Source organism: Cololabis saira, chromosome 24 (assembly GCF_033807715.1).
Source record: "Cololabis saira isolate AMF1-May2022 chromosome 24, fColSai1.1, whole genome shotgun sequence".
NCBI lineage: Eukaryota > Metazoa > Chordata > Actinopteri > Beloniformes > Belonidae > Cololabis > Cololabis saira.
Window position 1 is genome coordinate 11414349 of NC_084610.1, and position 13420 is coordinate 11427768.

At 40.5% G+C, this 13420-nt stretch overlaps 1 protein-coding gene across 2 annotated transcripts in view; it reads left to right on the forward strand.

Moving 5' to 3' along the window:
* Positions 1-13420, forward strand: part of LOC133424884 (rho GTPase-activating protein 6-like) — a 117085-nt gene that overhangs the window by 72193 nt on the left and 31472 nt on the right. For both annotated transcript variants that reach the window (XM_061715453.1, XM_061715454.1), the window contains exon 2: positions 11830-11989. In XM_061715453.1, coding sequence (XP_061571437.1) covers positions 11830-11989 — 160 coding nt within the window. The remainder of the gene's footprint in view (positions 1-11829; positions 11990-13420) is intronic.

Here is a 13420-nt window from a genome sequence, read left to right on the forward strand (position 1 = left end):
CAACTAATATCATTGTTTAGAAAATGCATTCTCCCAGTTTGGCAAATATATCTCATTACAGCGTTCACATTTTATTATCATGCCTAGCGATTGACAAATTATGTAATTCCACATAACACGATAAACTTCCTCAGGGTATGTTGTAAGTGGCACTGTTATGTTTTGGTTATGCAGTCTTGCGTGCCCATTACACGTTTTGTTTGGAAACTGGGCTGGTGAGTGCATTAATGTGTGTCTCGTAAGGTTAGTTTGATGAAATGGAAAGAAGTCAACATTCAACGAGCGCGGGGAAGCGGGTAAGAGACTTTGCTAAAGCTGAAAGCGAAATCTTCTATTCTGTTGCACTTATTTGCACACACAAATAAGTACAGAGTACTTACAGGGGACATGTTATAATACAACAATGTAATGGGTGTTGAAGGTTAGGGGTTACGGTTGAGGTTGGTTCCTAGACCATTCAATCAAGGTTTCTTAGCACGTTTTGTTAACAAATGAATGTTTTTGCAAAGTAAATCAGCCGTGTATGTAGTATTCCTAGCATTTATAGGGTGGCTACACTGTTTTTTCGCCTGGCCAGGTATGATCACTCTTTTCTGATTCAATACAAAAGAATGAATCTTGTTTCTCTAGATTCCACTTTGATCGGTTGCTTTGATTTGTACATCGCTGTTTGAGTCACGTCTTTGATCGAAACCCAGCCCCACTGCAATTTGTTTGGTACATTTTGTAATGGTGGGAGTGGCTACGAAAGGGGGTGGGTACCTGTGCAGGGTATGGATGGATGGATGGATGGATGGATGGATGGATGGATGGATGGATGGATGGATGGATGGATACATGGATGGATGGATGCATGGATGGATGGATGGATGGATGGATGGATGGATGGATGCATGGATGGATGGATGGATGGATGGATGGATGTATGGATGCATGGATGGATGGATGGATGTATGGATGCATGGATGGATGGATGGATGTATGGATGCATGGATGGATGGATGGATGCATGGATGGATGGATGTATGGATGCATGGATGGATGGATGGATGTATGGATGCATGGATGGATGGATGGATGCATGGATGGATGGATGGATGGATGGATGGATGGATGGATCGATGGAGGGAGGGATGGATCCATGAATAGGTGCATGGATGGCTGTATGGATGCATGGATGGATGGATGGATGGAGGGAGGGAGGGATGGATCCATGAATGGGTGCATGGATGGATGGATGGAGGGAGGGAGGGAGGGAGGGAGGGAGGGAGGGAGGGAGGGATGGATGGATGGATGGATGGATGGATGGATGGATGGATGGATGGATGGATCGATGGAGGGAGGGATGGATCCATGAATGGGTGCATGGATGGCTGTATGGATGCATGGATGGATGGATGGATGGATGGAGGGAGGGAGGGATGGATCCATGAATGGGTGCATGGATGGATGGATGGAGGGAGGGAGGGAGGGAGGGAGGGAGGGAGGGAGGGAGGGAGGGATGGATGGATGGATGGATGGATTAATGGGTGCATGGATGGATGTAAAGCATTATTAAATATATTATTAGTTAATAGTGAAAGGGTAAAAAGATGATGCAATATTTGAATTATTACAGCTGCATTAAAACATAAAATGACATGTATCAACGTGGAAAATAACAAAAGAAACATCTTCATAGTTGCACTGTTTTATTGATAAAGCTGTAAGCGTGGGTAGCAGGAGTGTAATGGATTCAACATGACCCAGTCTGCTAATGACAGCTGATAGACTACCTGAGGATTTTTCTTAATGTTATCTGTGGCTGGTCTGCCATCCACAGATTGCTCCGAGCCAAACCTCCCCATCCAAACAAAAACACACACACACACACATACAAACCTGCACATTACTTCATTTTCTCCTTCCAGTATCAGCTCTGCTGTTGACACAATACCTGATTTCCTTTGCTTTTGCAGCTTAAATAACCATTATGCAAGACATTAAGTCTTCGAGGCCGGGTGTCTTTATTGCCGGAGGCCTTTCATACTCTTCTGCTACTTAAAAGAAGTTTGCTCGAGGCTTTAGATGTTCCTGCCAATGATTGGAGTTGAATATTTAGAGCGTGCACTGCAAGTTGCTTATTCTTTGTCACGGAGCCAGCAAGACCTCATTAAAAGCGAAGGCAGACAAACAACACTGAGCACGGAAAGTCTATACCTTTTCTAAGTTTTTACTAATGCATGGTGGTCTAGGACAGCTGTGAAAAATAAAATTAAATAAAAAGAATTATTTCTCTGCTCTTCGTGGCTATAAAAGTATATCATACTAACTGTAAAGCCAATAATGTGAAATACACCTTTTGCCTATTTGGTAAATGTTAAAATAATGTTTTCTGTATTAAATTAAATGAACTGTTAAATATTTCCTTGGAAGTGAATATAAAACTCAAGTTGCGCATCGTTGAAAACCACATTGTAACCGTTCCATGGAGCCGAGAGCCTCAGGTGTGGGTTTCATCATAAAAACTTGTTGTGACAGTTGGACTTGGCCAAGTTTTGCATGTTGCTTCCTTTCAGAGAATAAGATAAAGTGTCAGAGCAATCTGCTGAAATAAACTTCAGGTTTGTCGTGAAAATGGGCGTCTCAGAGGTAAACCTTGGACACGTCGTCCTGCTGTCCTGTTGTTTGACTTGTGTAAGTTTGCCATATCTGGTTTTATGGAAGTGCGTTTTATCACAGTGGACCTCACGGCATATCAGTTAAACTTCATATGAACCAACTGCTCAAATACTTGTAAAAGCAACGTTATATACCATAATGAGGAAAACAGCTCTCAAGCAGGGATACGTTCATCCATTAAATATTACACTCTCTCTGGTTTAGCCACGCATTAGCATGGCATTCATCCAGAGTTTATCCAAACACACTATGTTCCATCTGGAATTGATACGGCAGTGTAAAAACATACAAAAAACAGAGTAGTTAATGGTACTTCTTGGATGCTCCTTTGTGTGTAATTGTGTATGTAATGTATTGCATAATGCACACATTCCTGACCTGCTGTGGTTGTACTGGTACGTTCTGTACAGGTGGAAATGGCAGTGAGAGGGAGGGCAGTAGGCCCATTTCACTGTTAAAAAAAGAGTATTTTCACAAATTGAATGGCTGGCAGACTAGTTAAGACTAGAATCATCCTGCTTTTCCACGCAAATTAAAAATCTAGTTGTATTTGCTGGACTACAGAAGTAGAAAGTAGATAGATCGCACTTTTTGCACTGCTATTATCAACAAATCTCATCAGCAATTACAAGATTTGAGGATCATTTTCTACCACAATCATTCAACTTTTATTTAATAATTTTCCTGTTTCATATGGAATGGCCAAACTGCAAACACCAAGAATAAAACTGTAAACACTGGTGAAAAGTATATGCTGACGATAACGTCCAAAACCAATACAGCCCAAAGAAATGAACATTGAAGTACGGGGTTCATGAGTTGTCCTTGGCCAGGAGGAATTACAGGCTTTTTGACTGGTGCATTATCTGTCTGGCTGGCTGTTACAATACTAGTTCAACATGTGAGTTGAACATCGGCCGGACAAAGACACCTGGCTACACTGCCATCGTCGTCAGCCATCTTCAATCATGACTAATCTAATCAATAAGTATGGTCCTATCCAAAACACCCAAAACTGTCCACTCTGCTCTGCTAATAATAGTCTTTGGCACTAATCAGTATCCTAATTGTGCTGGCAGGAAGTTAGACACAAAAATAGTATTTAAGAGTCTTGCTGATTTTCAAAATAAAACAATGCTGCTGCTTTTGGTGGGACCCCACGGTAAAAAATAAGGCGCACCAGGCAGAAAGAATTGATAGGATGGATTTGGGTGCCTCACTTCACCCCACACTACCATCTAGTATAAAAACTATATTGAATCACTGTTGTTACTTCTGTTAATTTGACCAAATTATGATTACATTTAATTTAGACCAGAATCTTCCAATTTAAGAAACTGGGGGCATGAAAAGTTGATTATTTCCACCCATAAATTACATAATCTTCTACTATGTACCCACTTATCATACACGCTACGCCATATGATTTCTGTTATGTCTGCACGTATACGGCCTGTTTCATTGGAATGCATGGTATGATAATCTAATTTTGAACAAAAACAGTTTTCTGCACATAAAACTCCTCCGCCTGACTTCCTACAGGCCCGGATAACCTCACATTTTACACATATTAGAAACCCCATGCAGATAAATTACTGTTGCGCCGGGTTATGTAACTTAAACATAAATAGCAGGTGATGTATAACTCACCAGCCAGGTTCAAAACAGGTGTAAAATCTCATTAATTGTTAGTGTGTGACAGATACATGTACACACAAACATAGTGGTCCGTAATTACAAGCAGATGTGAACCTGAGGGAGGTTCCAGGTCAAGGAATAGCAATGTAGTATTATTGTATTGTAGTGTGCATGTATGGCAGCCCAGAAACCCAGTGTCAAAACATACTGTAGCGTTTCTCAAGTTCAGTTGTTGTGGCACAAAAAAATCTTCTTAAAAAGGTTGTTTAAAAGCAAGATGAAATACTAAAGGCAAAGAAAAAAAACTAAAAGTAAATCATTGAAAAAAAGCCTTAGAGGTTTAATTTGCTGTAAGCAATTTCCTAAAATACAAGACCAATAAACATTCTTGATAGTTTTTATAAAGCCGGATTTTGGCTTCCTCAGCATGCGGGCGATCCTGGAGGCCAAACTCGTTGGACCCTTTAGGGATTTTCACCCTGCTAATTTGTCAAAGCAGTGGATTAAAGGCTTTAGAACCCATGAGTACAAAAAATCCCCAGTGCGTGTTTACTGTTGCAGTGACTGACAGAGTAGCGATGTTTGAGAGTGTGAAAATCTCTATTAATGTTATATATTTCTGCAAAAATGTCCCTGAAAATTTCCGTAGTTCCTCAAGCTAATACATATCACCGAAATTAGGAAAATCGGTATTTTTGTTGGGAATATCCAATAAGTTTTGGCACATTGAATACGAACATTTACTCCCAGTTTGTGGTGTGACCAGCTTGTGCAGGAATAATAGCTTATCCAGACCTTATTAAGGTCTGGATTTCAACCCACTCAAAAAATGTGTCTTTGCCAAAAATACTTTTTCAACTAATCCATGGCAAAAAATTCTGTATTGACCTTTAAAAAAAGAACAAGATATAGTCTTAAATAAGCACCTAAAAGGGATCTTTGAGCCCATCTTCGTTACATGCTTCTGTGGGAGTTTCCTAGTTTCCCAAGGTTTTTCCTAGGTTTCCTAGGTTTGATAGATCAGACCTAGGTCTAGAAATTTGTAGAGTTTTAAAATGATTTACAAGGTCTCCCGATCCAAGGGTGGCTTATCAAACAGTCTTTGCACGCAGTCGGTTAGAGTTTCGACCAATCAGAGCAACGGACAAGGTGACATACTCAAAACGAGGATAAACAGGTTGTGTAGAAGAGTGTGATGGAGTAAAAGAGATGGCATTTGAGAATAACTGCTCTGCTCAGACCAGTATCTTTCACATTAGGGACCGTGTGACACAGCTGGCTACAGGTAACGTTAGACAGATTTAGATAATCACGTTCGGATTACTTTTTGCTCACTTTTGCATTAAAGCACGTTTATCACATGCCTTTTACCATTTGTAAACGAGATGGGCATCATCCCCCCTAATCCCTGAGAGATTGTTGCAGAACAGCTTAGTGGGCAACATATTTCGCAAAGATTTATAACTGCCTAATATCAGCTGGCATCCAAAAAATCCAAATTGGAAAGTCCAAATTTGTCTCTCTTTCACTTGGACTTCCATCAGGGCGATCAATGGGGAGACAACACCAAGTGGGTTTTTACCAAGTCCTATTTAGCTACCAGTGACTGGTAAATTAAACTTTTTTGTAGCCTGTCCACAATGAACTCCAACGGACGTACCTGCAAAGCAAAGCAAATTTTAATTTACTAGCGATAGATCTAAATTCATAGGCGAGTGGTTTCTTATTCAGAGCACCAAATTTGGGGCGCATTACATTTAAAGGACTCATTAGAGGCAGATTTGTGAAGCTCTGCATTTGCAGTTCACCACAGAATGAGCCAATATTCAACATTGATGGAAAGTATGTTGGAAATGTTGTGTTTTATGTTGCTGACGGTTGGAGAAAAATGTTCAAATTGTGACATAGCACTTGTGGGAGGGAGTGTGTGAGGAAAGAATCTGTAGTCATGTATATTTATTGTAAAAGCCAAAAAGAAGGCGTTACCTTAACATATATGACTTATAAACTATTACTAATGGATCATTTTGCACCAAAGTTTATTATTATTTGTTTGTTGCACCATAACCTCAGTAGGGATGGCTCAGTAGGGAGTCACCTTGGAGGCTGTGAAAAAGGCCCGTACCATGACACTGCCACCACATGTTTAACAAATGGACAGCTATACTTTTGCAGGGATGCTTTTCCCCAAACATAGACATTTTTAATATGACAAAGTTTACATTTTGTCCCCATCTGTACAGATCTTTTGTCGTATTTTCATTTATTTATGTGTAAGAGAAGCCTTCTGGCTTTTTGATGGTGCTGAGGGTAAAAATGGACCTGAATTGCCTCCATTTGAACACAGAAATAGGACTTTTCTCTAGATCTCTGTTCTTAGCGGCTCATACCTTGCTGGTCGATGGCACAAGGCTGTCACAACTCTTTCACATCGTGATCATGCTGTCAAATGATTATACAGTGAATCATAGCAACAAGTGTCCCAACGTCCATCTGTGCAAGTGTGTTACCATAGTAATACTTCTTTCACTTCCTAGCTCTTTTGATTTCTGTATGTATATGTCGCCATGGAAACTGACATATTCCTATGCGCCACTTGTCCCTTTGTCTGAAATAGAACAGAAACCACATGCTGCACCGCGTTGTTCTGCGCGTCCAGATGGCATTAGTCATTGAGCTGCATGGTGCGAGTCATTAATCTTCCCAGTGAAACATCTGTCAGATGGGAGCACAAAATAACAGCAATCATGACAGCTTAATATTTGCTGAAGCCAGAGTTTAGAAATTTGCATTACGGTTTCGGATTATTTACATATTTTCTGAGACATTCCAGACAGTTGCTGAAGCAAGTCCAACGGTTTTTTTTTCTTTGACCTTCTTCGAAAGCAGATTCATCATCAAATTGTGTTACTTCTATCTATGCATGAGTGTTTTTTAAAAAGTAGCAGAAACAAAAGGAGGATTTTATATTTGGATCAGAGCAGTCGGTCCAGCCAAAATCATCCGCGGAGGGCTCAAAACGAAAATTAATTTTAGACAGGCTGTCCAAACAATTGTGTTATCATATCAAACTGAGATCCGAGATAATGCCTTCAGAGTCGTTTCGTGTGATGGTGAACTGTGGCTTCACATTTGCAGGATAAGCAGTCTGAAAAACATTTTTTTTTTTGTTAATTTTGGGTCTAGTAAAATATGATTAAATTAGCTTTAATGGCTCTCGGTGTAATATTAGGAAAGTGGTTGAGATATTATCATGCTTGTGTATGTTTTGCAGCTCCTCTAATGAAGCCAAAAACAAATTAACTTGTACTGTGTATAATGTGCAGATAATAGTAGCTGCCTATCATTATGAGATCAATAACAGATAAGTTAATGAAACCGTGTTTTCTGTCTGGGGAAACATCCTCACTGTTAATCTGACGCAACAAAACTCCATGTTTTTCAGTGTTTGTGTCTACTGTTTTTAGCGCCATGCCTTAGACTGCAACTTGGCCATTAGCCGTAACTACTTTAAGGTCAAAGGTGAAGGTTTGGTTAGCCTGCGGGTCAACTAAACCCACCGAATGTGAGTGATGGATAGCCCACCAGATATTGGGATCCCAACAGTCCTCCTTTCAATTTTTTGGATAAATGGTTCGGCTGCTCAGCTTTGAAGGGTCCCGACATGATCCGAGGTGAAGGTCGCTCAGCTGGTGGGTCTCGCTGCTGTGACGGCTCGTCCCCTGGAGACAATCCTTGGCTAGCAGCTTTTAGGTGGGCCAAAGAAGATTGCCTTAGGCTGCTTTGTCAAGCTTCACTCTCAAATCCTTCCCGGCCAACCCAAAAACCATCTGCAGCAGTGTTTTAGCACAGTTAGCAGGACAACAATCCTTTAAAATGAGACATTTTAAGATGATGGAGGTTGATTTTCTTCACTTACTGGTTTTTCAATGCCTGTTGTTGCCCCTTAGTTGTAACACTGATCCCAAAAAAGAGGCACGTTCTAGGGAGGGGGTGTGTGATTTTGGTGTGACTTTGAATGGAGTGCCTGACTCCGCCCCCTAAAAACCAGCTGCTTTGAACAGAGCTGTAAAGACACGGCTGAAGGAAGGCTCTTGTACCATTTTTTTCCCTGTGCTTTTTTTTTTTTTTTTTATTAATCAGAACATGTCAGAGTTTTCATTAAGGATTCAGGAAATTGTGTAAGCTTTTATGAAAAGGTCATTTAACAGTATGACTCCTTCACGGAGAAGAAAATTGCGCTGGCGCTAATGTCTTGAGTTCATTAGAAGGGATTGTTCCAAGACCGTTACATCAGTTCATTAGAAAGAGCTACCAAAATGGCCTTTTCACTTTATAGCACAATAATGAATTTGAGTTTGTGGAACTAGAAGAGTTGTATGTGCAGCACGTTTGGAAGCCGGAGTAATGCCAAGCCACTACCGAAAATAATAAGCCTCAAGTATGGTGGAAATATAAACTAGTCTGAAGAAATCACAACATGTTAGTGAAAACACGGCTCTAAAATAAATAGTTCACAGACAGTAGTTGCAGATGTGCTGTATAATTTTAAACCCAATTGGTAGTTAAATAAAGCAGGTTAACTGTGGGACATCTCTGGTTGTACATCTGAATGTCCCCGCAGGCCACACAGGCATTGGGTTTATTGTTGTTGAGTCCTGCAGTGATACCAGGACTTAGCCCCCCCTTCACTCAGTCTCAGCATTCCTCGGGTTTCATTGAAGCTCATCCATCCCCGTCAGACATCCTGCTGCGCAGATGCAGCTCAACCGAGGGGAGGCCTCCTATTTAACTTTTCCAACTGGTTGTCTTTTCTTCTACTGTAGGCATGAGGTTGTGTGCATCTGTGTGTCCCCTCAAGCTGCGAGTGAGGTCATGCAGGAGGGAGAGGGCTCCCTCAGACAGCGATAAAGAACGGCTTACACAAGCGTGTGCATACAACACCACAAAGAACCTCAGCCCACTGGAGGATTTATGAAAGAGGGAAGCATGCTTTCTTTGACTCACAAACAAGTCCTTTCTATAGACAAAATTAAAACCAAATAGCAGGACAAATGTGAGGTGAACTGCATGAGGGCATTTTCACGTCAGGCTGCAGCATGCAGACACTAACATGCATCTGTGCTACTTTCAAATCTTTCAACTTTTAACAACTTGCATCACTGTGTGGCAACAGGCTGTCGAGATTTCTGCATCATCCCCTTGAGCATGAATCAGTAATATAAATAATGGTTCAACTAAACAAGGCCTCAGTAGGATGGCTACCTTACTCACTGAAAATGCTAAACATTTAACACAACTTAAAAACGGATTCATTACGAAACAATGATAAAATACTGAGTAATTTATCTCCACAATCTGTCCCTTGTTTAACCTTTTTGTTCATAACAAAGAGCACTAAAGCTAAAACGTCAAAAGCAGAATCGATTTACAACTGGGTGCAAACATATTTTTAACTAAATTTCACATCTAGAACTTTTATATACCCGTCAAGTAAAATGATACATTTATGCATAATTAGGGGAATTGTCTTTGAGTGACAGCTGTGTTTGGCCGGCTAAGGTGCTAATGTCAAACTATCATCACTTTAGCAACGTAATGCTAAAGTTTCGCATATATTTGTGAACTTGACGTCTGAGCTGTAAATAAAGATCTGTCAAAAACTGTAGTTACACTTGTTTTAATGATAAAAAGGCTTGTTGTACATTTAAATGTGCGAACGAACCGTGACTGACTATGGGTGGGCTTAGCACCTAGCGGCTTGTCTTAGCCCGCGGCTACAGAGACGGGTGCTACTGGGCCCAATCAGAGGACGACTTCTTGATTTTTGGCTAACTCTGGTTGTTGCCAGAAATATTTGGTAGCAACAACAAAATTGGAGGTGGATGAACAAATTGGATCAGAATGACTATAAGGGAACACTGATAGCATGATAGCCTAGCATGAGCTACTCCAAACTAAAATATCTAGTTCGTGGTGACTCAGATTGGGTAGATGTGTCCGAACCAGCTTGTTGGGCTGTTTGTTTAATCTGTTTTCCAATTATTGCATTAAACGAGGGGTTTCATTGGGGGTTTGCAGAGTTCTTTTTGTAGAGTTTATGGGCGCAAACAACTAGCAGAAAGTAAGTGCAAAGAGTAAAATGAGGTCAATAAAAAACTTCAGGGTTTGTTTTTATTTTAATGGCTGGATGACGCCTGTTGCCTCACTCCTCCGACTGGAGTGCTACAAGCAAGGGAGCATATAGGCCTAAATATGAAGTTATTGCCCTCTGCTTGTAACAGAGCAAAAACAAAGAGAACATAAACACAGACACATAAGCACCATGTCTGAAAAAGGCATTAGATAAATTGCTGCAGTCTTTCTTTACCTCTTCCTCCCGCTGACCTCTCTCTAGTAGACACGGAGGAATGTATGATCAGAGATTCAGATGACTCAAATGTTCATCAAAGCCAAAGCTGCCTCGGGGTTTCTAGCAATTCATTACTATTCACTTCAATCCAATTTCACCTTGTTCACTGACTTAGCTAAAGCTGCAAAACAAATCTGTGGGGGACTGCATTTCATACCCCCCGGCCTTTTACGAGCAACATCCACACCGCACAATACAACACAATGCAGTGTATGGGTTGAGTAGTGTATTAAGGACTATTCTTATTTAAAGTCACCCTATGTAGTAATACCATTTCTGGCCTTATAGGGGGCATCTTTGAGCCAATATTCAATATTTTTGCTTAGTATTTTGAAAAGGAAATGTGTAAATATTGTCTGTGATTACAAAACCTGATTTCCAAATATGATCCAATAAAATGACACTTCTGAATTTGACCATAAATCAAGTGCTTGTAGAATAAGTCATTGATATTGTTGCATCTTCCACAACATTTTAGTTTACAACGGATCCAGATTATGAACTCAATATTTTGTCTTTTTTTTTTTTTTTTTTTTTTTTTCTAAAAAGGCCCGGTTCTTAAAAAAATTCTTCCCACAGAAACATTTGCAAGTTTTATCTCAGAGTCTCCCCCTAAAGGCGTGGAGGTCTTGTTCAGTCCTTCAGCCACTCTTGTTTCCTCTTTTTTTGTCATTACTTTCTTCAGTTTCTTAATCGATTCGCCGTTTTGTCCACTGTGATCTAGCTCCATTATTGTTTATGTGCATCAAAATGACATTTAAAAAAAACAAAAAAAACCCAAGTCCTGCTGCAAGAGACGACTGCGACTAGAGCCTGAAGTTATTTTTGGGAAACCATGAGAGCTCCATGACATTTCCTTAAATGTTATCAAATATTTATTAATTTCTGATGAAACAGATGTGAAAAATATCAAATAAGATAAGATAAGATAAGATAGTCCTTTATTGATCCCCAGAGGGGAAATTCGGGATAATAAATCAATTATATTTCTTCCTTTTAATGTGCTTTTCTTGTAGACATTAATAAATTTAAAAAAGTGGCATCTACAAGTCAAATGCGTTTTTCATGTCATAGCGTTATATTGATTTATTTTCTTTATCTCCATTTTTCCTGTCCAGGGTGACTTCACCTGGAGCAGCCTGTCGGGGCGGAGCGTGCGTCTGACGCCGGTTGCCATCCAGAGCCTGTCCGAGCTGGAAAGGGCCCGGCTGCAGGAAGTGGCCTACACCCGCCTGCTCCAGGACTACGACCTGGGATGCCAGATAACCATGCCAAAAGGTGGGAGCCGTTCTTTACGTAGCTAAATAAAGTTTGTGACACCCAGATGGCTCCAATTTTAACACCCACGAGATCAAATCAGAGCTCTGACTGTTGATTGTGACACAATCCATCCTTTTAGTGTTTCCAGAGGATAAGATAAGCCTTTAATCTTATCTGAACTAGTCTATGATGCATTTTCTACCTTTCACGCAGGTTTACTGTGTAATCCTGTGCAGACACTTTCAAGTGTCCCATAAAGTAGAGCCAACACTCAAGCCTCTGGCCACATCCTCCTGTCATCCCTTAAGTGTGTCGTCAGGGAAGTCGTGCATGCTCTATGTTTGGGGAAGTTTTGACAACGCATGAATTTAGATGTAAACCACACTCGGCAGAGGAATCGGGTGCTTCCTGTTTGACATGGTATCTTTGGAGCCTCCTCCTCCCAGAGACACGCGACTCCCTTTCCGCTGCAGCCGAGGCTGGGTGCAGCCACCCTACCTTCCTGCACTATTAAGAAGCTCTACATTACGGAGGGAAAAACGGGGGAGGAGGAACTGTATTTGTCCTGGTTTGTCCTTATCACGCAGCTTAATAACTCTGTTTGCTTTTATAACCGGGATGGTTAAGTTGACAAGCTGTAGGAAAATTACAAAATTGGGCAAAGTAATCCACGTCCAGCACACATGGACAGAGCTCTGCAGTGAGGCTGCAGGAGGCTGTGGTTTTCCACTGGGCTCACCCATGCTAAAAATGTCATCATGCACCACAACTCAGACCAGGATGAAAAAATATACACAATCCCACTCAATTAAGAGCAAAGCTGTAGGCAAAAAAAGGAAAAAAAGGAACAAAACAAAAACATATATGCATAGCCTTCCTGATTGAATTTCCTCGTTTTTTCTTGGGACGGACCGATCAGCTGCTCCTCCATGAGTTGAAGTCCTGGAGGAAAACGACCTCCACACCATGGATCATTTACGATTCACGTCTGGAATGTAAATAATGATAATAAAAGACCCAACGTGTATTTAACTGCCAATATCTTCCTCCTATACAGGTTCATAACTTGATTATGGAGGTATATCAATATAAGAAGTCGACAAGTATCAGATTTATGAAATATACATGACATAGATACTCTTTTCAATCATTCTTTACATTGTTGTAAGTTCAACCTCTCTCTAAAAGGCTCTGATGTAGGATCTGTCTCTTTAAAGGCAGGGTAAGCCATTCTCAGTGAGTCGTATCCCAGAACACTTTTTGTCATATTCAGAAAAGTTCTCCTATTCGTCTCATTTTTTAACTAATTATACCTTTTACATGCCAAAGAAGTTATATAAACAGACAGAAAAAAGGTCCATATGACATCTTTAAATTTACCCTGATTGTTTTTTTTTTTCTTTTTCGTTTCCATAGATTCATAGATATAGTCTCTTTTGACTTATTTCA